Source organism: Alosa alosa, chromosome 19 (assembly GCF_017589495.1).
Source record: "Alosa alosa isolate M-15738 ecotype Scorff River chromosome 19, AALO_Geno_1.1, whole genome shotgun sequence".
Taxonomy (NCBI): Eukaryota; Metazoa; Chordata; class Actinopteri; order Clupeiformes; family Clupeidae; genus Alosa; species Alosa alosa.
The window spans coordinates 16473922-16501398 of NC_063207.1; the positions used below are offsets into that span (position 1 = coordinate 16473922).

At 41.8% G+C, this 27477-nt stretch overlaps 3 protein-coding genes across 6 annotated transcripts in view; 1 reads left to right on the plus strand and 2 right to left on the minus strand.

Annotated features, from left to right (window-relative positions):
- Positions 1 to 3188: 3188 nt before the first annotated feature.
- On the minus strand, positions 3189 to 5539 carry foxg1a (forkhead box G1a). The gene has a single exon (XM_048228113.1). It carries the CDS (start codon positions 5360 to 5362, stop codon positions 4142 to 4144), a length of 1221 nt encoding a protein of 406 aa, XP_048084070.1. The 5' UTR covers positions 5363 to 5539; the 3' UTR covers positions 3189 to 4141.
- Positions 5540 to 11348: 5809 nt separating this feature from the next.
- Positions 11349 to 27477, minus strand: part of sptbn5 (spectrin, beta, non-erythrocytic 5) — a 55280-nt gene continuing 39151 nt past the window's right edge. For 3 of the 4 annotated variants that reach the window (XM_048228087.1, XM_048228086.1, XM_048228090.1), the window contains 19 exons: positions 26024 to 26280; positions 25346 to 25532; positions 24553 to 24765; positions 23881 to 24077; positions 22926 to 23130; positions 22132 to 22308; positions 21465 to 21620; positions 17422 to 17639; positions 16775 to 16961; positions 16071 to 16247; positions 15497 to 15604; positions 14445 to 15383; positions 14142 to 14210; positions 13913 to 13996; positions 13655 to 13752; positions 13048 to 13161; positions 12741 to 12853; positions 12473 to 12565; positions 11349 to 12169 (listed from right to left, as the gene is read on the minus strand). In XM_048228087.1, the coding sequence (XP_048084044.1) occupies positions 12039 to 12169; positions 12473 to 12565; positions 12741 to 12853; positions 13048 to 13161; positions 13655 to 13752; positions 13913 to 13996; positions 14142 to 14210; positions 14445 to 15383; positions 15497 to 15604; positions 16071 to 16247; positions 16775 to 16961; positions 17422 to 17639; positions 21465 to 21620; positions 22132 to 22308; positions 22926 to 23130; positions 23881 to 24077; positions 24553 to 24765; positions 25346 to 25532; positions 26024 to 26280 (3723 nt within the window). In that variant the 3' untranslated portion in view covers positions 11349 to 12038. The remainder of the gene's footprint in view (positions 12170 to 12472; positions 12566 to 12740; positions 12854 to 13047; positions 13162 to 13654; positions 13753 to 13912; positions 13997 to 14141; positions 14211 to 14444; positions 15384 to 15496; positions 15605 to 16070; positions 16248 to 16774; positions 16962 to 17421; positions 17640 to 21464; positions 21621 to 22131; positions 22309 to 22925; positions 23131 to 23880; positions 24078 to 24552; positions 24766 to 25345; positions 25533 to 26023; positions 26281 to 27477) is intronic. The other variant, XM_048228088.1, reaches the window with a different exon arrangement.
- Positions 19513 to 20993, plus strand: LOC125284236. The gene is made up of 2 exons (XM_048228114.1): positions 19513 to 20453; positions 20668 to 20993. Exons 1-2 carry the CDS (start codon positions 19713 to 19715, stop codon positions 20896 to 20898), a joined length of 972 nt encoding a protein of 323 aa, XP_048084071.1. The 5' UTR covers positions 19513 to 19712; the 3' UTR covers positions 20899 to 20993.

The following is a 27477-nucleotide window of genomic DNA, read 5'->3' on the forward strand; positions in this document are numbered from 1 at the left end:
TTAGGCTACTAAAATGTGTCATTCATTATTGTTTTTATTAGTCCTATTATATTTCGTCGTTGTGAATTTCGTAGAATGTGGTTGCTAAAGCAACATTTTCAGGTTAATTTAGTGTTGCAAAAACCCTAATAGCCTATTGTTGTACGACTGCGTTTGCCAGGGCCTTAATAAGAGGGTTTTATTGAGTTGTGGTTTGGAACGAGATCATTGAAGTCATTGTTGTTGTTTGTTGTTTCACAGCTTGTACATGTTACTCGCTTTTTAGATGTTCGGCTCAAGCAAGTTGATAGAGAGGTTGGTATGTGTATGAGGTGTATGCGATTACTGTTGGCCCAGCATTCTGCGAAATGCTAGCGCCCTCAGTCTGCAACTCTCAGATTGCATCGGAGAGAGAGGGAGGGAGAGAGGGGGGCGGGAGAGTTGCAGACTGAGGGCGCGAGGGGGGGGTAGTCTATATCATAACGCCTTTGGTCGATGCGCAGATTTTATTGAGAGCCTAGGATCATACCTACATTCTGCAAACCCACACTCAACAAAACAGAAAACTGTATGACATTAATTTCCTACAATACTACATACGGCACGAAACAAGATAGTAGGCCTCGAGACTAGATATAAAATGTGATAACTCTTCTGCAAACTGACTTGGCTTAGCGAGAAAAGAGCTTGAAACATCGTTGTAGTAGCAGTCTGTATTCAAGGTCGCCCTTTCAATATTTACGCATAAATAGAGGTTTGCAAAGCTAATGTATTGCCAACTCGTGGAGCTGGTGGATAAAGCCCCGTTAAGCCGGTAAGAATGATGCCCTGCACCAGCTTAGGCCTACCGCTGTCAGTCGTCTCAAAGGACTGGTATCTATCTATCTATCTATCTATCTATCTATCTATCTATCTATCTATCTATCTAGGCATATATGGGCAATAATAGACTATGTGATATGATATCTAGGATATAGATATGTCAATATAGGGTATATAACTATATTTATGTCTATATCTATATCAATCTATTTATTTATTTTACGTCTGTCGGTCTACCTGTTTTGTCTGTCTCAAAAATGTGCCTGAAGCACACACCGCCTGCATGGTACATGTAGGACACTGATTGACCGGACATCTTTGCATTCACGGTTCCTGGCGCTACACAGCAGAGTTGTACCACGTCCTAGAGCAGTTGATTAAGTAGATAGGCCATACCTCTGAACAGCAAGCATTATGCCAGTCTAGCAGGTTCAGTAAATTGCTACGTGCAGGCTATGTATTTTATTCATATAGGTGCAATTCCACGGTATTCATTTGCGATCACGTGATTGAAAAATGCCGTGACTCGTCTGAGGCCATTTTGACAAATGGTTTATGGCCTTTTCGCCCGTGCCATTGGCTGCCTTGATCCTCTCCGTTATTCGTCTATTTATTTAGATAGTCTTTCACAGGTCTAGACCATAGCCTATATAACAGAATGGATAGTCTATAACCTTTGGGGACAAGTAGGCCTAGTTCATAAATCCTATCGTAATCTCTGTCCTGCGCTATGCGCCCCAACCACGCCTTACAAGACACTAGTAGGATGAACCCGAGACCCATCCGACGCTCTCAGACAAGAGGTGCAAAAATAGCTCTATATTTACTGTTCTGAAACGATCTAACATACCAACGAGCGACCAGCTAAGCTAGATATATAGTTTTTATCAGGGAAAAATAAAATTGGTTTACACACCTACTGACTGTCTCTTTTTTTCAAATTGATCCTTTGTTACAGTAGGTGGTGCATTTGCTTAGTTGCGGTTCAAGTAGGCTATTTGTTAACGTTTGTGGGCTGGACGCCACCACAAATTATTTGCAGATACAAAGCAATTACATGCCATATGCATAGGGAAATCACACCTCCTAAACCCCAACCAAGTACCAAGGGTTAGCCTAACATCCAAGTTCAGTACAGGCTTATAGCTGAGTTCATATCTTTGGCATGTGTTTGATTTTTTAAAGCTGCATTTCAGAAACAAAACATGCAAATTCAACATTAATGTCAAGGACAAAAGCAAGGCTTCCACACACAAATAACAGGCGGCACTTCATTTTAAAAAAATATCCTATTTTGTTTAATGGTAGCTCATTGCCACCCGTGGAATAGTAATAGGAAAACACCTTTTTGCATTCACTTCTTTTCATAAGCCAAACTGGAGAAATACGTCAAAATAAGTCCAATTAAATATAGTCTTTTATATAGGCCTATATGTGGAAGCTATATGTAGCCTACTGTCATTTTATAATGGAAGAGATACACATGTGTACAGAAAGGACGATAATACACGTAGGCTATATTCTACATTTAAATTTTAACCCTGGCTCTTTCAGCCTTTGTCTTCTGAGTGGTCACCCCGTTTAACATCTGAACGATAACATCTTACAGGGGAGATATAGAGTGTCACCAGGCTATTGTGAAAAGCAACGAGGTTATTGGATTACAGTCGTACACATTCAACACGATGCCTCTTTTCGAAATGAACAAATTGCTGGATGTATAATGCTGAAAGTTGGGTCCTCTCACTATTTCATTTCTGATAATATGCTGTAGGGATATTACAGGCCTGTGTGAGATGGTGACACATTTTTGCTGGTCAGCCGAGGACATGACGGTTGCCCTATATTTTTAATGTTGGCCATCATAGGTCAAGCTTCTTCAAATGCAACGTAGTAAGCTGCAAAAGGTTTTGCTTTTGGCCTTCTTTCTCATTTCAGGCTATAGCTTTATAATTGTCAACAAAATAAGTATGTTTCATATGCTGTTTACATATGAGCTTTGATTTCTCAAAAAGGCTCAAACCTCATAATGTACATGCTTCATAGCAAGCATAAAATAATATGCTACACACAAGCATAATTGCCTTACAAAGGCTTGGTCTGATTTTATCTATTGCTGTATTTTGGTTAGTTGTGATAAGATGTAATTGGCTTAATGTAGACCATAAGATAGCGTGCAGATCGGAGATTGGAGGCTTCCGAGGTCAACGAGACCAGTTGTAAACACGAGAAAATCTAATGCCGCCAAACGCTAAGGCCTAAAGGTCCTACCCGCAAACTGTCGCTTAAATTTAAACTTATATCATCTTAATTTACATGGTATTTCAGTAGAGTCCACATTACCCATTTGCAATTCTGAATGGACAAGAAAGACAAACTATTCATGATTACTGGACTTGACCTATTTCTTTTATTTTTGTTCGGTTAACAGTTTAAGCGACAAACACGGGCATAAGACCACAATATCACAACCATGAAATTTAAAGACGACATCAACAATCACTCCATTTTTTATGAGGCATTTACTCAACACGGGTTACACGTTCGCAAAGATAACCTATAATTACAAATAGGTATTGACAATTTACTAATTACAAAAAAAGTGACCTGGTGGTGACCACATAGGCCTACAGTAAAATATGCACAACACAAGCTAAAGGCATTCATTCCTTTTGTCCCCTTCTCAAACGGTCAGTCAGGTGTGGTGAATACTGAAATTCTCTTTTTTTCTATACCCAGTCTTTGGTCTACAAAGTAACAGTATTTTGAGAAGAACGAAAGCATTGTAAGTGCATTTACCTATCTGTAATAAAAAGGACAAAAATAACAAAGAGCCATGGAATCGCACGGGTAATCTGCACTTTAAGAACACATATTTATTTGAAATTTTCAAAATAAAAATTAGTGTGTAATTTTTTTTTTCAAAATCATATTCCACCAGCGCACTCACGGTAGGTGATAATACTGCAAACATGGGACTGGTGGGTGACGTGATGATATTAGATATTTTGTTATATTAAAATTAGGCAAATCTGCAGTCACTATTTCAATACACATTCTAATGTAATTATACTGCCTTTAAAAAAAGCCTACATTTTATCTTCGTCTTTTTTCTTGTCACATTGCACGTTGCTGACAGAGGAATAAAACAACTTCCCAACATTTGACGTATGTATATGACGTTTGTATACAGAAATAAATGCAGAATATTCATAAAAAATACCTGGAATTCGACTGCTTGCATTTTGTTCTTTCTCTTTGCTTAATTTCTTCGTTATTTTATATTACAATGTAAATGGTGTAAAATGTTCACTTACAGTCTGCTCCTGTGCAGGATTAGTTAGTGTATAAGTGGGTTTGAGGTTGACCCTTGATTTTGATGCGTGAAGTAATCAGAAAGTCCGCTGGAAAGTCCTGAAGAGAAACTGGGTAGAGAAGGCCTTAAAGATTCACAGGGGATGGAGGAGGGCGTCTGAGGAGACGAGGACACAGTCCGGGCCGTCATTGAAGTGCTGCTTTGGGAGGTCATGGAAGGATGGGGGACGTGGGGGAAAAAATAGCTGGTTTGCCCTGCGAGCAGGTTAACGGAACAGGGGTTTAAAGAGTATGTCCCAGAGCATGGAACGGAGAGGCCGCATGGCACAGACGCGGCTAGCGCGGCCGCGGTGAGGTGGTGAGTGGCGTACGGAATCTCCCCATTCACAAGTCTGTCAACACTTAGGCCATTGGAGGCAGGAAAAGAGTGGTTGTTTCCCAAACTGTTTTGAGTCAACATTGTGCTGTAAGACATTGGATGACTAGGGTAAGTCGACGACGTCCCGTTGTAGCTCAAAGCGCTGTTTGCCCTCGGATGATGAAGGGAAAGGAATGGAGACATTGGCCAGTATAAGGACCCAGCTCTATCCATGAATGTGAGTCCGGTGGAAGTGAAGCGAGCACCGCGTTTGAACGCTAGCTTAGCCCTGGAGGTTGTTGACCTCCTACGAAGTTTGCCGGTTGTCCCGCCGATGAACACATCGTCACTCGAGGGGTCAAGCATCCAGTAGTTTCCCTTCCCGGGGTCATCATAATGCCGGGGGACTTTCACAAAACATTTGTTAAGACTGAGGTTGTGCCTAATGGAATTCTGCCAACCCTGCTTGTTCTCCCGATAATAGGGGAAATTTTTCATGATGAACTCGTAAATACCGTTCAGTGTGAGGCGTTTTTCCGGACTCTGCCGGATTGCCATCATGATAAGCGCATTATAACTAAAAGGGGGTTTCTCATACTTGCCATTTTTCTTTTCCCCGTCTTTCCCTCCTTCGCCGTCTTTGCTATCCTTTTTCTCTTCCTGTTTTTCTTTCTCATCAGTGCAAGTCGACTCGTGCGGAGCATTGTCACTTTTATTGCACACGTTCTCCGACTTAGTTTCCTGAACCACAGAAGGAATCTTCTCCTCTTCTTCGGGGACTGACCTGTGCTGGTTGTCACTCAGGACAGCCTCAGGAACCAGGCTGTTTATACTGAACGACGATTTAGGAATCATTTTCACTTCTTTCCGTTCTCCCATGTCCAACATCACACGCAAGGTAAAATGGCAACAACCAGCGGCACAGTCGGATCTCAGTGTCTTAGGCTGGCGAGTCCTCAAACGATAATAAAAAATAACTATTTCATGTTCTTCAAAAACACATCGATAAGAGCAAGCTACAATTAATTACGGGAGCCACAGACACTAAGCTGTAGAAAAAATTGGTTGAACCTTTTTCAGACTCCAGCCAACCACGGCACCATAAGTATTAACGCGTCCTCCCTCGTAGCAGCCAATCATTGCGCAGTTCTTAGCGGTTGTTCAAGTGCGTAAGGATACACAAGGTCCACCAATGCAATGCAGAATGCGCTCATCCAGTCAACAAAGGTTTTCATTTTCGGGAGCAAAAATCCCAACCAAGAAAATAGATCACATCACCTCAGTCTATTTCACTGCTTTTGATCGTTTTAGACTGCTGATGCAACACAGGCTTACTGCTTAAACGCTTGTTTACAAACCGCGGGGGAAAAACAAGAGGGAAACAGATATGTAGCTGCTGAAGACAGGTACTATTTTCTGTCTGAAACAGTCATTACTTTTAAGTGTAAGATATTTTGCAAATATTTGAAATTGGACATGGAAAGAAAGATCTGGATATGTTTCTAGTACCTCTTCAATAAACTAAAACAATCCATATCTATACAATATATTTAAAGTAACAAAAGCATTTGCCCTTTACAGCATTTTATTTAATAACTAATTGGAACCTTCTGAAAGTTTCTAGTACACTGATTAATGGATCTGACTGCATCCTGATCTATCTATCTATCTATCTATCTATCTATCTATCTATCTATCTATCTATCTATATTTATCACATTATTATTATTATTATTATTATTATTATTATTATTATTATTATTATCACTTGTAGTAGTAGCGGTGGTATTAGTAGTAGTTGTAGTAGTAGTTTTAGCAATAGTGTCATTTTGTTACGAATAAGGTTTTCCCCCCTCCCCATGAATTATATGGATAGATTTTGCGAGCCAGACATTAATAATTAATCATAGTGTACAAAGGGCTGTAGGGTCTTCAGATTTTGAAAATAACAATCCAGAATTGTTTTTATGGGATGGGAAAAATGGGATAGCCTACATTCTTCTAGCGTAATGCAAAGCGAGGTATGGCCAGGTGCGATCAAATTGTGCCTATTTAATAAACATAAGATGCACCCCATCTAAACTCCATACAGCACCAGGTACGCTGACAGTAAATTATAATATTAGGCCTACTTTATTGGTGCTGTTTGCCCTAACATGCAGGCCTACCTGCTGATTTAACCTCAGCATGTAGACTTCATTCAGGCATCGGGCCTATTTGGACTTTATTAAACCTCAAGTTATTGACTGAGAGCACATAACCAAACTGAAGTCCAATATTTTTTTAATAGTAGGTGACATGTAGTATTCATGTCAAGCACCTGACACATGACATGGAGAAGGGTGAACGGTCTTACAATTGAACCGCCGTGTTTGTTTGATGTCTTATGATAGAGAGCGATGGCGCGAGAGGTGGATGTTTGCCGGCAGTAACAGCATCACAGAGGTCTGTCTGACTAAACAACGCAACACACGCAGGCGCACACATGCACCAACGCTCCAACACACAGCTTTCTCTCTGTCTCTCTCTCACACACACACACACACACAAACACACACACACACACGCAGATGCAAACAAACAAACAAATAAACAAACCTTAGTGGAATCCCTGTGACTCCACATTGATGCGCCTGCTTCCTTATTCGGATATGTTGCGCTTTGATCATGGCACAAAAAGCGCTCAGGGGAAGAAAGAAACGTCACTGTTTATAGTCCAGCAAATACACTTGTGATAAGCCTGTTAGAGAGCATTATATATAGGTTACGCAAGTCTGCGGGTGATTATTTTATGTTTGCGTTGTTGCGTTGTGGTCAAATGACCCCGCTAACATTTGATATTAAAATAGTTTTAACTTTTCAGAACATATTATGCCATATATTGTCACTGTTGTTGTCCTGTGTTTATCTTAACCTAGGCCATTCGATATGATTACCAAGTACTAGGCCTATGTGAAAAGTTGACGATAGTAACTAAAGGCACTTGTAAATGGACTTCCAAATCTTGTTATGTCTCGATATCGATATTGATCGATATTGCTCATTGCGCCAGGGGCATGTGAACATTTTACTTGGTAATAAAAGACGTGTGTAGCAGCCCAGTTCACTGAATCATGCCTAGAACTTGGTGATGTGATAAGCGAGTCTCGGTGTAAAGCGTTTTTTCTGGAGACCCAGCGCCTTCTGCATGGTGCGTAAACCCTTACCAACAACGTGATACTTTAAAGTAGAGACCTTGCAGCATCACTTAATGTGAATCGTTAGCTGCCAGCGCTGTCTTCGAGCTTTGCATGTTTGCAGAAATAAACAACACATATATTTGTCTTTGACCTTTTGTATAAATCAGAAAAGTGCACCTTTTCTCAAGTCACCCCCACGCTCAAGAAAGTACATTTCTTTATATAGGACAACTGAACGAAAAATACTTGGCAATGAATGAATGAACAAAGGAATGAATGAATGAATGAACGAACGAACGAACGAACAAACGAACGGATGGACAGATGGATGGATAGATGAAGGGACGGAGATATAGGCCTATGATCATTCATTAGAATGCTGTCATTACAACTGTTTTAACCCTGGAGTAGCATAACATTTCTTTCCAGTCTCGACATCGTAATACAGGCTATATCAAGAGCCCTAATTTGCCCGAAAAACACCACAATTGGTTGACAACGACAATGTCAAATAACCTCCTAATGAGGTAACTCAACTTTTCAACTATAACTTATTGCTATGAGGATTTTATGAAGTAACCAATGATATGCTATACAGCCTATAATGAACAGATGTAGCTAATATTTTAAGGATTCTCACATCACACTGCTAATTGGGAATACGGTGATGTTGTCTTGTGGCATACAGGCATTATTTCCCAATATGTATACCACAGGATACTTTTGAGTTTTGTCCCCTACATTTTGCATTAAGCCACTATTTTATAAAATGTGATTTAAAGTTTTTCAATTTTGTCGGTATTGAAATGGCATGACATAGTCTAATTTGCAAATGATAAATAAAGACAGAAATATGGCATGTGTTTTCATGAATGTGAATAGAATGTTTATGCAAACAGTAGCTCAAACGCGCGATCCCCATAAAATAGGTAAGCCTATTCTATAGGCTACTGTAAAAAAAAAATCCAAACAAAAGCGTGGCCAAAAGTAGCCTACATTTATTGGTTTTACTGCTACCGGGGGTGTTCGGTAGCCCACTCATAACAAATTGTTTGTAAACATATCACTTACATAAACAGTAATTGTTCACCTTTAAGGGATAGGCTATGTCGCCTGCGATAAGCTATACAGGCAGGGAGCCCACATAGTGGTCTTAATTCCAAAGTGTATAATTGGATCGCCCTCTGGCGGTAGCCATTTCACCAGCTCCTCTTCACACATTTGTGGACGCGATCTGTCACAGACTTGGATGGAGAACTGCAGATACAAACCGGAGGCTCCATTATAGACATCAATCAGTCTACTCATTTTATGTTCTTTTGCAAGACTGGCGCACTCGTCAGCTTGCTCCAGGACTGAACTGTTCAATTCAATTAAACGTTGAGGATTGGTATAAAAGTTATTACATTTGAGCGTTAAGCTAAATCTATGGCAGAAAAGAAAACAACCATAAAACCCGACTCTCTGATCTCTCCTGTCCTAATGTCAGTGACTTAATATGGCCTTTGTTAAACGTGACTTTATAAATACGCTACCGTAGGCTACTAGAGGCTGATAACATTTTCTTGAAGAACATATTATTTTAGTTCATATTAGATTATGTCTGAATAAATATTTTAGTGCGTTTAAGGTTCGTTTCTTTTGTTTGTCAGCTCGGTATCGGAATATTTTCACAAGACGAGGTGGAAGAGAGCACAGTGGCAGACGGCAGTGGGAATAGGGTAGGCAGAACTCACGGACAGGATATGGCTATAGACGGTTGAGAAAGATCTTGGCTATAGCGTTCAGGATTTATTTTTCACTTTGCGAGATAGGACACCTGACCCTGGCAGAGGTCTGCGCTCTTCGAGTGACCAGTTTGGTTTATGTATCTTAGAACAAAGAGAAAACGTGTGGCTCGTTTGTAGTCCAAGTGTAGCAACAGAAACAAAAATGTTTTAGGTTAGGTGACCCTATAAAAATATACTCAATGACGCACCACAACCAACAATAATAACAATACAAATTTAAAGTAGGCTATAGACCAAACCAGCGCAGCCCTCAAGGTCAGATGAATCAGATGAGTTCACACAGAACTCCGAATACATTAGGCCTTTCAACTTCCATAATGTTTCAAGAGCATCGGGGAATGCGGAAAAAATCACTCTGAAAATGGTTAACACATTTTTCTTCACAAATATTTGTGTTATAGGACTACCAACTTTAGACAATTTGGAATACAATTTAACCGAGTTAACGACGTTTAATCCTGAACGACGTCTAGCAGTGAATAAAGCCTATTACATGCGTTTGTTTGTAATTAAGTTAATGATGTAGGCCTAAACGTAAAACTGTTTACCAAATTATTTATGTATGACTAATTATCGTGTGTAACAATAAGAGGGAAAATGTAAAGAAACATTTGACTCTTGACATGTCCTATCAGTTGTATTTATTATTTCAGACAACCTAACCAAGCCTACTTAGTAGATAATTTCAGCGAAGCTGTTGAGGGTAACCCTAAACAATGCAAAGGCCTGATAACCTGCAATGTAGGCTACTACAAAATAGCAAAGGCCACTTAGTTTACTGGAAATCGAACTTTGATTAGCACTACCGTTCAATTAAATAGTACAGTTGGCTACACCGATAGATGTTAATTGGAACCATTACTGACGCAAGATATTTCTAGACTAACTAAAAAGGGTTGCTGGCAATTTCTGTCTGACAAAAAAACTCTCGTCCAATGGTGAACTTTTGAACTCACGCTCTCTCAAGAATTTGTATGGTCTCTAGCGCCCCCTAGCTCTATGCACAAAATTATAGTCTGCCAGTGTGATCAGCTTGCACTTAACAGAACAAAACTGCTACGAGCGCGTCTATCAATGGAAGGGCACTTTAGCATTCCACTTTGGCATTGCCTATTAGGCCTAAGTGATTACATTTTTCAGGGGAAGACCACATAGTGCCATGATAACTTAGGAATAGGATGAGTCCCAAGTCTACAGCTCCTGTCAACGGCAAAATTACCTGTCTGACTTATAGTAGGCTAGGAATCAAAGGGTCTTAGTTTATATTATGGAAGATATACAGGGGAAAACAATGCACAGTGCACCTCTAATTTTACACCTTCGTCTGCTAACTTCCTGCTAGGGTGGTAGGCTCTTCTTGACATGACTGTAAACATCTAGACCCAATTAGTTCTCGGGCCTCGCACGTGACACTTCTCGGATACCCCAGAATAGAAATGTGTAGGCCAATCTATTGTCATCAAAGTTGTGTTTAACATGAATGTATAGGCTACCATATAATGCATATTATATAGTGATTTATGAAATCTCATTTAAAAGTTGAGACAGTTTAAACCAGCATATGTCAGTGACGTCACCAGTACACGTCTCCGGGAATACCGCTGACGACCGAGGCGGTTTAAATATTTAGGGTTAGTAATGACAAACTTGCTTAATGTGAAATGGCACAATTATCGATTACTGAGCTTCGTGTAGAAAAATATTGTTTTCTACATAATGACAGTATCCTTTTAGCCTACAACTTGCTTGTGAAATATGAAAAGCCTGCACCTATGTCCACGTATTTGATGGAGATCCATTTGGATTAAAATGTACATTTTACGCACATATTGGTGGTAGTAAACGTCTAATCCAGAATGTACTAAAATTGTGACATCCTCATACATGACCAAATAAACACAGCGGTTGTTGATAATGATTTATATTTTTATATTTTGTGACCAAATCAATGATTAAAACGAACCAGCATAGATTCTGCACCTGCGTTTATAATATTAAACATAAGACACGCCAAGAAAGGAACGAAAAAATGCAATTGTCCATCTGCGGTGATAAGGCCACACAACTTCCCATATGGTCAGAGAAACCACACTTTTGGCCGAATAGACAACATTATATGGATCAGATCATGGAATATGTATCAGAATCTCACGTTTTCAATATTTGTTGATTTATTCATTTAATTTAAAACTGATTTGAAAACAGTTCGCAGTTCGAAAAATAAAACGATAGCAAAATATTTCACCTAAAAAGCATATACCCACAAATATAGGCTGTGATCACACCATATCGTTTCTATTCTTTTCAAGATTTTGATGATAAAATAAATACATTTTGAAATATGTTTCCATGTAAACATGCGCTCGATCATTTGATTGAAAAAACGAATCACCCAGCTTCTTTTGAAAATCACTGTTTTAAAATCCGGTCATATTTTATTCAGGCCAGATGTAGTATTTTAAACACTCTTTCTGAAAATTATAACAAAGGGAACCGGAAACCATCACAGTTAGCCTAACTATTGCGGTTTTAAACTAAGTGCCAGTGATGAGCGACTGTGGGCTGCGTGGATGCCTGTCGCCCTCTTGTGGCGGATCATTTCTTAAAGAGTTTCTTGAAGACGCTCTTGTTTTTCGTTTTGTCCTTTCCGCTTGTGTCTGTGGGGGGCTGAGGGGGTGGGACGGAGGGAGGAGTGTTCCTGGACAGTGTGCTCTTTGGAGGATCCCCTGTAACAAACACATGAAAACATATGCAACTCAGCACAATGCAAAAGCTTGCTCATGTGGATGCACACACACACACACACACACACACACACACACACACACACACACACACACACACACACACACAAGGCTGAGGGATTGCATAGAGCACACCTGAAGCCATCACTTTGTGAACAGTCCAAGTAATCCTGAAAATAATTATGTAACGAGGATTGTGTTTGAAGCAATGTCCAAGGCTATTATGAGTTTGGAAACAACAATGATTCATTGCTCATCTTGAAGACTGAGTGCCGATGAGCTTACCCATATCTTTGGTATCATCATGATAGCGGTGTACATTGTAGTAGGTGTGGGGGGGCTTTGGTGGCGGCTCTCTGGCCATCTGTCCATTCTCAGCTACGAAACAGACGGATGTTTCAAATATGCAGGGGCAGCTTTACAACTAGTGCATGTATGTTCTGCATGCACATAAATATACAGTGTGGGTATGTGTGTGTGTGTGTGTGTGTGTGTGTGTGTGTGTGTCTTTGTTTGTGTGTGCGTGTGTGTGTGTAAAACTCTGTCTCAGTACCTTGTGCTTGATTGGCCAGAGCGTTTGGCCTGTCTGTGTCAACAGTGTCTGGATCAGCTTGTGTTGTGGCGCTCGCCTCGGCAACCTCCCTCTGCTGAAGTGATAAATTTTTCCTACAAATGATAAAGAGATGGGGAGATTGAGGCTGTGAGGCTCTGAGGTTGGATGTGCAGGTGTTTTTGTTCAACTCCATTACAGCACTTTCTTTGGAGACCATAAGCTTATGTGAGGCTGGGGCCCCATGCCATCATGAAGCAGGAGAATGAAGAGCGGAGCACTTTATTACTTCATGTGTATTTTTTTTTACCCATAATGCTCCTGAGAGGTAGTGGGTGAGATGCTCTCCTTGAGTTCCTGGGCCCACACTTTCCGTTGGTCATCGCTCTCAGCAGAGAGCATGTAATGACTTCCGTCTTCCAATCTGCAATGAGAGAAAGAGACAGAGAGAGAGAGACAGACAGAGAGAGAGAGACAGACAGAGAGAGAGAGACAGAGAGAGGGGGGGGGAGTAGAGGAGGAGAGTGTGTGACAGAAAGCGTTTAACTTAACTGACCTCAAACCATTCATGAAACTGAGTAAACAAAAAGCATAATAAATCCATGAATGATAATTAAATAATTGAAATATAAATTAAAAAATGAAAAGTGAACAAATGAGTTAACCTCAAAATACTTTTAATTGATCATTATTTTAAGAATATTTATCATGTCTTCCGATGTGTGCAGGTGTAGGGAGGATGCACTGTAGATTGAGCTTAAATTACAAACAAAAACTGATATCTAGTCAATTAAATAAGTAATCAGTCATTTCAAATGTGCAAGTAGATGTAATTATGTATAACATTATGTATATACATGTACTAATGGCATGTATATTTTGTACTACAGGAATGCATTGGCTAGGTGCAAACTTACATTATTTTGAAGGTGTGCTCCTTTCTTCGGTAATAAGGGTTGTCTTTACATATGGCATTTTTTAAACCAATAGGAGGAAATCGTGTGTTCTGTACATTCTGTAATCACACAAAAGAAATTGTGCTTGAGCTTATGGTGAGGCTGTGTCCACCTCTCTGTGTGTGTGTGTGTGTGTGTGTGTGTGTGTGTGTGTGTGTGTGTGTGCGTGAGTGAGTAAGTGTGTGTGTGTGAGAGAGAGAGAGTGTGAGTCAGTGTCACCTCTTCAGAAGCATCCTGGTCTTTGAACAAGTTCAGAGTCTGCCCCTCCAGAACAGCATACACGGCCTCCCAATTGTCTACACCCTGACACAGACACACACACACACACACACACACACACACAATGGATTTACACCACACTCTCTTGATGGGGAATGATTATTTCTTGGGAGAGAGACACAGAGAGATAGAGAGAAGAGTAATTTGTTAAGAGTAGATAAAATCTTACTTTGGTTCCTCCATGTTTCAGTCTAATTTCCAACATTCCTTCCATACGTACAGCGGAATCTCTGTTTGGCTGTGTGTAGAAACACACTCATCCATCAGATCATTCAATGTCTAGCATAGTGTGCGTGTACACATGTACACATTTGTGTGTGCGTGCGTGTGTGTGTGTGTGTGTGTGTGTGTGTGTGTGTGTGTGTGTGATTGTGTGTCATCAAGAAAGAGAGTGTGTTCAATAGTGTTCCTACAGCTGTTTATGTGGTAGTGAAACTTTGTATGGAAGGTGTGAACTGTGTGAAATACCGACCTGTTTTCGAGGAGCAGGCTTCGGCTTGGACTTGGCAGCGTCCTCTGGTAGGTCCTCCAGTCTCGGAGATGAGTCCGGTGAAGTGGACAGTAGCTCTTGGGATGAAGAAAGTGAATCAGAGCCAGACGACACCACCGCCAGCTCAGGGTCTGGGGAAGCAGGGGCTGGTTCCGGAGGACATGGAGACTCCGGACGGGCAGCAACTGGCTCAGCATGTTGCAGTGGAGCCTCGTCAAGGTCAATGGAGCATTCAAGATGGTCGGGAGACTTAGAGGCTTGTGAAGCCAGTTCAGGCGTTTCCTCAGACCTGGAAGGCTCAGCAGTAGCAAGCCCAGAGTGGTCTGTATTCTGAGAGGATTGTGGGGATGGTTCATTTGAGACTGGCGACTCAGAGGACCTAGGGGCTGGTTTGGGGGGGTCTGCATCTAGCCTCTGCTGCTCAGAGGGCACTGATTTCAGGTTCTGGCTGGATAGCCTTGGCTTTGGGGCGAGGGGTGGCCTCTCTCCAGGAGTAACACCTGAAGATAGCTCCCGCTCACGGGAAGAAATCCGGGATGGATACCGTATCTCAGATACGGATGTGGGACTACCAGAGGGCTGCTTTTCTGTAAAGCTGGTAGACTCTGAGTATTTCTCCAACAACGTTGCCGATCGTCTGGACTCGGGCGAGGTGGACCTTAGTGGAGATCGAGAAAGTGAAGCTGGCGTGCTGGAGGAGGCCAGCGAGGGACTCTTAGGAGGGGCCTTACTCAGGAAATGTGCTGTGGGGATGGAGGCAGAGGCTGGGGGATCACTTTTACCCTTGCTGCTGCTCCTGAGCACAGAAGGCACGGTGGTCCGGGCGCTCGGAGTCGGAGTCAGAGTGAGGTCCGCCGTCTTGTGTTTCAGCGAAGAAACTCGCACAGGCGTCTTTTTGGACTCGCCAATTCTAAGCTCAATCTGAAAGAAAATCAAATACGACAATGCCTTATTTTTTTTAGAAATCATTTTTTGTTATTGTTGTTCCATCAACCCCATGGTCCACACGCTGGAAAGGTTGTTTTTTTCCTGACCTGCAGCTTTCTCTCTTTTAAGGCGTTGAATCTCTCATTCTGGGCCTCAATCATGGCCTCCAGGTCCTCCTGCTTCTTCAGCAACTCCAATACATCTGACACAGAGTCCTGGGAGACAGAGCAAAGTGTGAACCTCCACATCTAAACCCTAGATCACTCTGAACAATGGCAATCACTGGGGCAGGTGAAAGTCAAACCACACTTTGACTATCAGACATACTGAAAGTTAGTTCTGATACATCCTAAAGCTGCTGCCAAGCTGGTTGTTGGACTGTGAGTTTGGAAACCTACTAGTTGTCACTGCTGCAGCTATACACCTGTTTAGTACTGGTTGTGCATGTGATTGAGCCCTGTGTGTGTGTGTGTGTGTGTGTGTGTGTGTGTGTGTGTGTGTGTGTGTGCTTTGTATCTGTTTTATGTGTGTGTGTTGCTTCTGTGTATCTGTGTATGTATGCATGTATATGCATCTGTATGCATACTGTATATGTGTGTGTGTGTGTGTGTGTGTGTGTGTGTGTGTGTGTGTGTGTGTGTGTGTGTGTATCTGCATCTGTGTATTTGTTGGTGCTCCTACCCCGTAGCTGTGGGCCTTGAGGCCGCCCTCATGGGCGCTGAGCCAGCGCTCGGCCTGCTCAAGCTCCCTCTGCAGCTGCTGCAGCTCCTGCTGATAGGCCAACAGCTGCTGCTGCTCCTCCCAGCTCTCCTGCAGAGTCTGCTCCAGCTCCTGCAGCTCGACCACGCGCTCCTCCAGCTAGCACACACACACACACACACACACATACGTACACACACACACACACACACACACACACACACACACACACACACACACACACACACACACACACACACACACACACACACACACACAGTTACAAACACCTCTAAATGCCAATTAATGGTCCAAGCGACAACTGTCTCTCAACAAAAAATATTGTTGTCGACAGATGTCATGGCACTGTAGGCTTTCAGTCCTGCACGAGCAACACACTGTCAAATAGAACATCTCCTAAGTTCTATGGTAAACAGACACACACTGTGACAATGTCTGCATAGTTTCATATTTTTTGATGTACGCAACAAGCTCTACATACAACATGCACCCTATAGCAGACACAAATGTTGTCTCTTACGACATATTTTGTTAATCGACACTTGGACCATAAATTAGCCTTAAGAATACCAACATAAGATGTGAAAAACTCTCTCAAAGATGTAGTTTTTCAACATGCACACACACACACACACACACACAGAGATATTGGCCACAATACTAACCTCTTGGCACATGAATCCTTCCCGTATGAGACTCCGCCCCTCATTTTTGACAGCCTCTGATTGATCCAGCTGTCTGTCAATTTGAGTGCGGTACTCCTCATGCCTTTTGATCAGCTGCTCCAGGTCTCCCGGCTCACTTCCCACCCCCTCCCCTCTCACCAGGGACAGGGTCTCCCTCATCCACGTCCTGTAACAGCAGCTAATTAGTATCCAGATAGCACTCCAGCTGTGCCGAAAGCTAATGGCATTTGAAATTGCGGTAAGATTTTTAAACATGGCATTTTCAAAAGAGAAACACATTAGCATGACCAGGAAGAGATATGATTGTAGCGCACAGTCATTGTCACATTTCAGCTGTATTATGCCATTTGCTTTTACATTTTCAGGATCATCACTCTTATATTTTTATCCCACAAGACTGCGTCTTGCTTAGAGATTATAGAGACATATTCCAAAGGAGATAGCATCATACCAAGCTGAAACCTACTAATTAAACCTTAGGCAAAGCACTGCCATGTTCAAATTGCTACTACAAACTTCTCAAGATATCCAGTATACAACAGGCACTCTGTGTGGATGAAACATCAGAGTGGCTTTGGCTTGATCCCGAGTCTGCATTTGATGAGACTGAAGGGGGCACACGCATTACTAGCTGCCTCCAGTCGGCAAGGTATCTCTGGACGGCCTCCGCCTGCCGTAGCCTCTGGCGCCGCTGGCTGGCCTTGGCCTGCAGGCTCCCCCAGCAAAGGGTCACCTCATGCAGCCGCTCCCGCACATTCTCCCCCACCTGCGGCAGCCGGCGCACCAGGTCCGCACCCTCCTCCTGCCGACGCTGCACCTCCTCCTCAATCACCAGCAGGTCTCTCTGACCAAGGGGAGAGAGGGAGGGAGACATGTTAAAGAAATTACATCTTTTTCATGGCAGTTTTTTATTCAATGATAGGCTATTTGTGCTTGCATTGTACCTTGTATGTAAGTTGCTTTGGAGAAGGGCAGGAGTGAGGATAAATTAAAGGGTGATTGTAAAGAGAAAGAGAGAGAGAGATAGAGAGAGAGAGAAAGAAAAATGGGAGGGGGGATAGAGAAGGAAGGAAAAAGGAAGAGAGGTTTTGATGTAAAGATGTGTGAGGAGAGGAAGTAGAAGAAAAAAGGATGAGGAGAGTGATAACGGTTAAGTAGTGAGGCTGAAAGGTAAGGAGAAATTCGGCACGGGTGAAGCTGACCTTGAAATGAATTCATACTCTGAAGAGTATATGGAACTCCAAACATGAGGTGTATAAAAATCACATGTAGTGAAGTGCAAGTTTGTAAGTGTACTTGTTTATCAATCATTAGTGATAAGCTGTCCTATGGTGCTACATCTACATCTCCCAGAGATATTCACTATTTTCACAAATTGATGTTAACATTGTTTATGTCCAAAAAAGTTGGAACACTGTATAAATGTAAATAAAAACAGAACGATATGATTTTCAAAAGACATGTAATCCCTATATTTTATTGAGATTAGTGCAACATATTTTTTATTGTTTAATATGCACAATATAATTGTATTGTTATTTGGAAAATGATTGCTCATTCCTAATCTGATGCCAGCAACACATTTGTAAAAAGGTGGGACAGGGGACAGAGGCTACATAATCACCTCATGTTTTAACAACAGTCTCTTAACATTTGGACACTGATGAGGAGACCAGTTGCTGGAGTTTTAAGAATGAAAAATGGATCCATTCTTGACTGAAATATTTGATCATCTTTGCTGTGTTTTTCTGTTCACAACAAATGTGATGGGTCTGGACAGCAGGCCGGCTATTTTAGCACCCAGACTCTTCTGCTTTGTTTGGAGCTATAGTGTTATAGCTAAATTAAATTTGCTGCCGCTAGGGTGCGTCTAGATTTCTGGGCTGCCATAGTGTGGGAATATGTGCAGAATGCAGTTTGGTATTGTTTTCCTGAAATATTCAATACCCTTCCTGAAAAAGACACTGTCTAAATGGTAGCCTATGTTGCTCAAAACCTTTTAGCATTAGCTGTGCCTTTTCTATGTGCAAGCTGCCCATGACATATAGGCACTAATGCAGTCCCATACCATCATAGATGCTTTTGAACTGTGCACTGATACGTTGGGTGGGGTGGTTCCTCTCCTCTTTAGCCTGGAGGAGGCGAAGTCTATGATTTCCAAAAATAATTTTAAAATGTAATTGGTCTAACCACAGCACAGTTTTCGTCTTTGCCATGGCCTATCTTACATGTCTAAATATGGTTTCTTTTTGGCATATTAAGACTTTTAACCAGCATTTGTGGATGGAGTGACAAACTGTGTTCGACACTAATTATTGGAAGTTTTCCTGAACCCATGAAATGATTTTAATCATAGAATCAGGTCATTGCCATCCAAGGCCCCGAAGATAATGGTCATCCAATATTGTTGTCAACCCGTCATTTTTTTGTAAATGGAATGATATGTTTGCTAATTATTTTACACAAACCCACTAATTATTTTACACACCCCATTACAATATATATATATATATATATATATACCTCCATATAACAAATTCAAAATAGTTACATGTCATTTCAATAAATATGATAAATGTCAAGTGCTTATTGACAATGAAAGCTATGAAAAACTCATAGTTGCACATGACGTTCATAGAATTTTGTTTGCTCTTTGTTTTGCGGTAACTCGGATTATAACGTCACAATGACCTCCCAGATCTAATGTTGTTCTTTCATTCTTTTCAATATTTTTTAGTGTAGGCTAGGTTTTGATTTTACAAGAAGCGAGGACCGACAAGCAAATCATTACCGCATCCCTGAGCGGGGGCGGTCCGCTTCGATGGAACACCAACGGAAAACTAGTTGTCGAAGCAAAGCCATATGTTTTACACAGTTTCATTAATCTACGTTTATTGAGGATTAAGTCTATTCTACAATGCTGAGTGACACTGATAAGGCTGGCATGGCACCTCTCCAGCTCTCCGCCAAGAGACTACAGATGGAGAGCGCAGAACTTCAAAAGGCCCACGACGCAGCGGCAGAACGGAATCGCACTCTTTGTCGTGATAACCTGAATTTGAAATTGGCAATCCGAAGACTGTCACCACAACTTCAAGAGATTGATCTTAAACACGAGGATCTGAATAAGATGCGTTGTGCTTTAGAAAAAGGCACCGAAAATCTCAGTAGATTACAGTCTCAACAGAAGGCATTGGAGACGAACAATTCTGACCTCAAAGACGAGTTAGAATCTCGTCTTGGAGAACTGTCAATCCTCAGACGTATAAGAGTGACAGACAAGGAGCAAATTCAAAATCTCAGTAGTTGTGCAAGCACACTTGAGTACCAAAATGCACTCGGACAAAACTGCGTTCAGCAAAAGTTGGAAGACATAAGGCAGAGAGATGCTGCTCTCGAAGAACTGAACTCGGCCATGCAAGAGCGCTCGGAGTTTGTCAAAGAGTGGAATGAGAGAGAGACAAAATTAAAGGTCGAGGTTACCGAAGCAATACAATCAACGCAGGATATCGTAACATCTTTCGGAACATGTCAGACATGGCGTTTCTCAAAACCCCAATTTCCTCGTAAATCCACCAGACAGCCTAGTTTTTTAGAAGAACTGAGCCTATGTCAAGACAGACCACCTCAGGAAACACCACCCGAGGCCTCGGGAATTGTAAGTTAGTTTTTTTAATAATTTTATCAGCAGTAGCCTATAGCCTAACCACCTCAAATTGTAAAGTGTGAATACAAATTTAATCCCAATTAAATTCTCCGCCACTAATAGGCCAATCGCAGTAAAAATTAACCTAGTCCTGTGTTAAAAATGCTGAATGATGAATGGTGACTTGCGAATTGGAATGGGTTGTGACTGTTATGTCGCTTTACAGGTGCTTGATAAGACACCACCAAAGAGGAGATTATCAGCGCATTTGAAGCCGTTGATTTGCACTGTAGGATTTACAGCCACTCTCTTGTTCATGCTGACCATAATTGGCACTGCCGTGCCCGTGTGCCCTCCTGGACAAGGTGTTCCGTGTGAGGATCTACTACGAGACGCGCTTCAGGGCGCGCTGCTGCCATACTGTAACCTTCACTTCCCTCTAACTCCGCCTTACTGAAACGTTGTTTTAGTAGACAGTATTTCTTAAAACATTGGCTTTAGATGAGTACGCTTTTTAGTTCAGTTATGCTCATAAAACTAAGTGAAATTCAATCAGATGTGTGTGTCTTGTGTGCTGTGTGGGTCAAACTATGATGTAGGCCTATTTAGAATAGCCACATCATTGTGACCAATGTAAAATAACTAATTTGAATGCTTACAAAACAATGAGAAACTCTATAGAAATGTTATACTGATCATGATAATTATAAAACAAAAAAGATAATCTATCCAACCTGACCCTGATGATACCATCCATGAGAGCATCCAAGAGCATTTGGACCCTTTGACAATGATAAACTACAAAAACATCAGTATTTCAAATACAAAATAGTATTTATTTTGTTGAAGAACATGGCTTCATATTTTTTATCAAAAATACTTTATTGGTGTGTATTTTTGCAATCGTGCAAAACAATGAATGTAGCCTCTGACTGATGTGGACATACACCATACTATATACAAAAAAGCTATAGTGTGGACAAACACTATACGATACCATTTGAGGGCATCATCTAATCTTACCTCCAAACCCTCAAGTTGGCGGATCAGCGCCTGAACACTCAGCAGGTTGTGGTTCTGCTCCTCAGAGTCCAGGCCCGCCTCCTTCTCACTCATCCAGCTCTTCAGCTCATCCACGTCGCTGTCAAACTGGTGCACTTCACGCGCGGAGTGTAGATTCTGTCAGAGATGAGTCATTAATATGGTGCTATTCAACTGCTCATGACTGGTCACTGAGTAATTGTGTCTAACTGTTTAAATTGTGCAGCGTCTGCACATTCCATTGAGAATAAGCAGGCACAGGGCAAAGATAGATGAAGTTGTGATTTTTTTGCAGTGAAATGAAATAGTTTGTTGCCTACATCCCCGCAGATTCATCTTTGACCCCATGATAAAAACATCATCAATACAATGCTAAAGGCACAATTAGACACAAGACACCATAAAATTGTAAATTTAACATAGTCAGAATTTTTACAAAATTTCAGGTGACTTATCAGACCAGTGAACAGATGATCAGCACAAAAATATTAAAATATTTACTCACTGGTGATCAACTGACTTTTACTCTCAGTGATTAACTATAATCATAACCATCACCTGAAATTGTTTTAATACCAAATCATTACCTGGTGAGTCACTACTATGGTTGACCTTCCCGTGACCCCCCCATGACCCTCAGCGCCCTCACCTCTGCACGGGTCTTGACGGCCTGGTTGAGCTCATCCCACAGCTGCTGCAGAGTCTTCTCCCTGAGCTGGGCCCCACTGGAGCTCACCTTCTGGCCCAGCTGCTGGACGCTGCCCAGCTTGTGCTGACCCAGGGAGGCCACCTCCCCCGAGAAGTCCTCAAACTTCTTCTGAAGGACCTGCAGGGAGGAGAGGACAATAACATCGCCTTGAAACCTTTTTCTTGTTCCATTATCTTCAGCTTATGCAGATATGTCTACACATATGCACAGCTGTAGATATGTCGTAAGGCCTAATTGTAGATTTGATTAGAAGGAATGAGCCCTCAATACCACTTATCAAAATGTAACTATTTCCGTGCTCTGACAGACAAATTTAATAATCTAAACTTCTTTCATCAGTTAACATTACATATTTCAGTGGCACCATTTATTTACCATTTTTTATTTATACAGATCTTAAAAACATCCTCAGAGCTACTATGAAGACTTGAGATGAACTTGCCCAACACGCACACACACGCACACACACACAAACACAAAAACAAATAATTTTGAGTTTCCACACAAACAAGAATAGTGGACCATATGTCAGTTTAGTCAATTAACGTCAAAACATTTGACACCTTTTCAAAATACTATTCCCACCGTGCAACAAAATTATTGTCAGTGAATTTTAGGTTAGCAGTACCTACAGGCGTACTGTACCGAAAATTAACTGAACCGTGACATCAAAACCGAGGTACACACTGAACCGTGATTTTTGTGTTACATTACACCCCTATCTGAAAGTATACCTCCACATCCTCAAGGTCTTGTCCGAAGTCTTGTAACTGGGCCTGGGCGATGCGCGTGTGGAACCAGGCCTGCAGCTCTTGAGCTTCCCTCTCAAACACGTACAGGTGCAGCTGGTCCTGGAGGGCAGTCCGGCGGGTCGCAGACAGCTGCCGCAGGGCCTTGAACTGCTCCACCACATCCGCTAGACCCTTACTCACTAGCGGGCTGCAGAGGGAACGTACACTTATACCTGCCCATCATATCTTGTTACTGAGACTACATTAAAGGGAATAAATGTTGCTTATTTGACCAAAAGATGCAGGACATATAACAATAATAAACTGGATGGAGAGAATAATAAAGGTGTAAGATTTTGTTTTCCTTATTTTAACATTTATATGTAACCTCTATATTGTTCAATGTTCAATGAAATCATAGAGCATTATTTAACTGTAGAGATTAAACAAATATTATCTCTGAATAATGGCAATGCAGGTCAGCACCCCAGTTGGAGAAAATATTAGTTTCATCTACACTCTAACCTTTATAGACCCCTTCAATGTTTGTAAAGTTTAGGTTGGATGCACGGCACGCGCAGCATGGGGTCAGAAAAGTGGAGCAGCTAATAGACCAGCTAATGTCATTGTTACCCCAGGACCACAAACCGTACCTTAATAAATTAGTCTTAGCTAATGGCGATTGTCTGCCTGATCCTGAGCTGATAACAGAATGGGTAGATGATGTTAGCAAGTGGCCAGAGATTCATTGGCCCGCCATATACGGCTATCTGGTTGACAAGCCCAGTGTGCATCACGTGAAAAAGTAGTACAAGTAGGCATTTTTCTTGACGTTTCAGTCAATTCACACACACACAATTCAATGGGATGGAAAGCTTTCTGACCCCGACATGTGCACACATTTTTCTTGTGTCGTGAACCGTGAAAGGGTCAATTGATAGCATCTTGGCTAATGTACCTGTTAGGATGGCCACTGGTCTTCAGCTGGTCCCCTCTCTTCTGAAGCGAGGTCAGCTTCCCCTGGTGGTTCTCGAACTCTAGGTCCACAGCGTCCAGCTTCTTCAACAGAGCCTCTGTGGCCTCCTCACTCTTCCCAAAGTCTCTGGACTCCAGGGCTGGCTTCTGCTCCTCCATCCACAGCTCTAGCTCAGACAGCTGGGGAGAGAGAGAGAGAGAGAGAGAGAGAGAGAGAGAGAGAGAGATGTTACAATCCAGGAACAACACAACCACATGCTGTGGTCTGTAATGTGCTGAAATAAGTGTCACTGCAACAGGGTTGTGCAAAATTCCAGAACTGAATTGAAACTGGCTCTTAAATTCCAATTCAATTCTTGAATTTTACTTTCATTTCAATTGAGGTAGCAAACAGGAAGCAGAATTGCAATTCGAATTTTGCACAACCCTGCACTGCAGGTGGAATCCTAGAAGCATGTTGTTGTTGCTGTATACCAACATCCATAATACCATCTATATGCCTACAGGGAAAGTAGTGTTCATTAGATATAATGCTGCTCGAACTCATACATAACATAAAGACATACACATGACATAAAGACATTGTAATTATCTACACACAGTAACATATGGGCCCTGACTCCCCATCCATGGTATGAAATGCGTAGTGGTGCACCTCAGAGAGGAAGGTCTGTATTTTGAAGGCCTCCTGAAGCAGTAGGCCCCTGCCCTCCGACTCCTTCTTCAAGGCCTCAAAGAGGGTCTTCAGCTCGTCCAGTCTCTCGTTGACATCACGGGAGGCAAAGTGTCGCCCGCGTACCAGGTTCTGCCCCGCCTCCTGCACAGCCTGCACCAGCGGAGTGCGACTCATGATCTCCTGCATCAGCACCTGGGTGTGGACACACACACATTACAAACTCAGGGGTCAGAATCATAGCAACAAGCAACTCGCAGTGGGAGGGAAGGAGGTATTGTAATGGGGTCCGAATTTAGTTATTTTACCTTAAAATAACGGCTTCAAACTCTTATTGTGATGGAGCATATTCGTGCGAATGTGAGTGTGATTGTATTTTGTAAACATCCAAGGATTTGTATTTTCATAGATTGTTTTTTCACTTGATTTCTTTTCAGTGAATGAGAACACACAATGTGTGACGACTAGGGCTGTGCAATCAATCACATTTATCTATTAGTAGTCAAGTAGTCCAATATTTATGTAAACAAGATAATCAAAACATGATGACTATTTAGCTGCATTGCATTTTACAACAATGGCCTTGTTTTGTCTTGAGTTATAAACCTTGTCCTTGAGTTTCTTTTTAATTTGTTTTTCATTTATTTCAATCACTGAATGATAGTGTTAAATAAGTGTGATCTCAATATTGGCCAAAATAATCATGATTATGATTATTGCCATAATCAAGCAGTCCTACAGCTAACTCTAACGTAGCTTAGTGTATCAGTCTAACCTGGTGCTTTTTGAGCATGGCTTCTGTGCTCTGGAGTGATGTGCCCAGGTCTTTGGAGGAGGCTACCGGTAGCTTGTCCTGAATCCAGGCCAGCTCGTCCTCCACATCGCGGTTGAACTGGAACAGCAGGTGCCACGACTCCAGGGTCTCCCTTCGCAGTTGCATGGGATCGGCCAGGTTGTTGTATCTGAAAATTATCAAAGAAAGACAAGGACTTTTACACTAACTGCCTGACACTAACCTTCCCTGTGCAAATGTACCATATGCTGGGCAACACATGAAGACGCCAAATCAGTTGTGATCATGAAACTGTGAGACTGTGGAATATAGACCCTTTCAATGTGTTTCTGCAGGGATTCCGGTTGAAACGTCAAAACCAATTAGGATACTTTGAAATGAAAAAAAAAAATCACACTTTAATGTATTGCTCTTTAAAATGTCAACTTTAAAACTTTTTTGTTGTTGTCGTTTGTCCCGGAGTTACCATTAGCTCAATGTTGTTTTCTGTGCCACCGGAAATGCCTTAGGAACGCACATGTTTGTTCATGCATTTGAAAGGGTCTATAAGCCGTTCAGCAGTTGCTGTGTAATAGATTAACAGTATGGGCCTTTAAGTCAATAAAGGATTTGGATCCTTGCATTGCTAATAAATTCACTTGATGGATAAATTCATGTTACCTGTTGACTGCTCCTTGGACTCTCTGCTGGATTTCCTTGGCCAGGAAGTTGCCTTGGGCAGAGAAGTCCTTGGAGGTGTCTACCAGTGCCTTGAGCCGCTCCCGGTGGCCGTCCACCACTTCCTCCAGATCATGCAGGGCCTTCAGTAGCCGGCTGACAGACGCCAGGTCGGTCCCGCAGTCCTTGCTGGAGACGTCCTTCTCAACGGAGCTCAGCCACTCCTCCATGTCGTCCAGGGAGCGCTGGAACTGCAGGGCCTGATGACACAGAGGGTGATAGGGGAGTGAGTGTGAGGTTCTGTTAAGAGAATGTAGCTAGCTGTACTCACTTACAAGCCTTCTAGCAGCACCAGCTCATATTAATGTTAGAAGTTGGACGGTGTTAAGATCAGGTCTTTACAACATATACGGTTTAAAGTAGTTTAGTTTATTAGAGAATAACCAAAAAGTTAAAAGAACAGAGATTTTTGGAGGGAAAGAAATAAGGAGAGATGGTGTCATTGGGAGAGAGAACCGAAACCAAAGGCTAACAGAAAGAGAGAGAGGAAATATGCCTAAAACCATATTGTGTCTGATGGCTTCATTCAGTAAACAATAAGACAGCAATAGAGAAATTAAATCGATCACAGTGCCAATACACAATAAATCCAATCAATATTTTGCCACAAAAATGCCATAGTAAGTACAGCGGCTAAGGCCAGATTTTTTACCTGAATCGTTCAGTTTTCGCAGAAAGCACCAAACTTGGTACAGGTATAGTACTACCCCTAGTGATCAAAAATTGAAATGGACCCCAACACATAGCGCCCCCTAGTGGCCTCTATCTTGACTTCAAATATGGCCACCAAAATATGCCCTTTTTTATACATTTATAATGCTATGCTGCTTTTAACACATAATATGACATGCCTATAGCCATCTTTCAGCATTATGAAATACATAATGAGGCAACCATGCATAATTAAAATGGCAGACATGTTGGATTTTAAGGAAGTAGCCATACATTCTGACACTGAGTCAAAAACTGGGGTGCGTTTAGGCTATGTGTGAAGTTTCGACTGTGTGACTAAACCCTGAACTTGTCTGGGCTCAATCCTTCTAATTTGCCCCCTAGAGGCTGGCATGCTAGCAAGGAGGCTAAAACCCATGGATGCTAGCGTCTGTCAAGTCTCTTAAAGAAACATATCCTGCCTTTTGGGAAATTAGCTATTTTGTATTCTATCCTAGAGTTAGATAAATTAGTACATACACCCAGTCATAGTTAGATAAATTAGTACATAACCCAGTCCAACACATCCTACTGTTAATTGCCTAATTCAATTGAGGTGGGTGGGTCTAATTCCCATATGCTAAAGTTTCTTTTAAGCCTTATAGTGATTGTTTGAGGGTCCATTTCATGTTGGGGTCCATTTCAATTTTTGATCACTAGGGGTAGTACTATACCTGTACCAAATG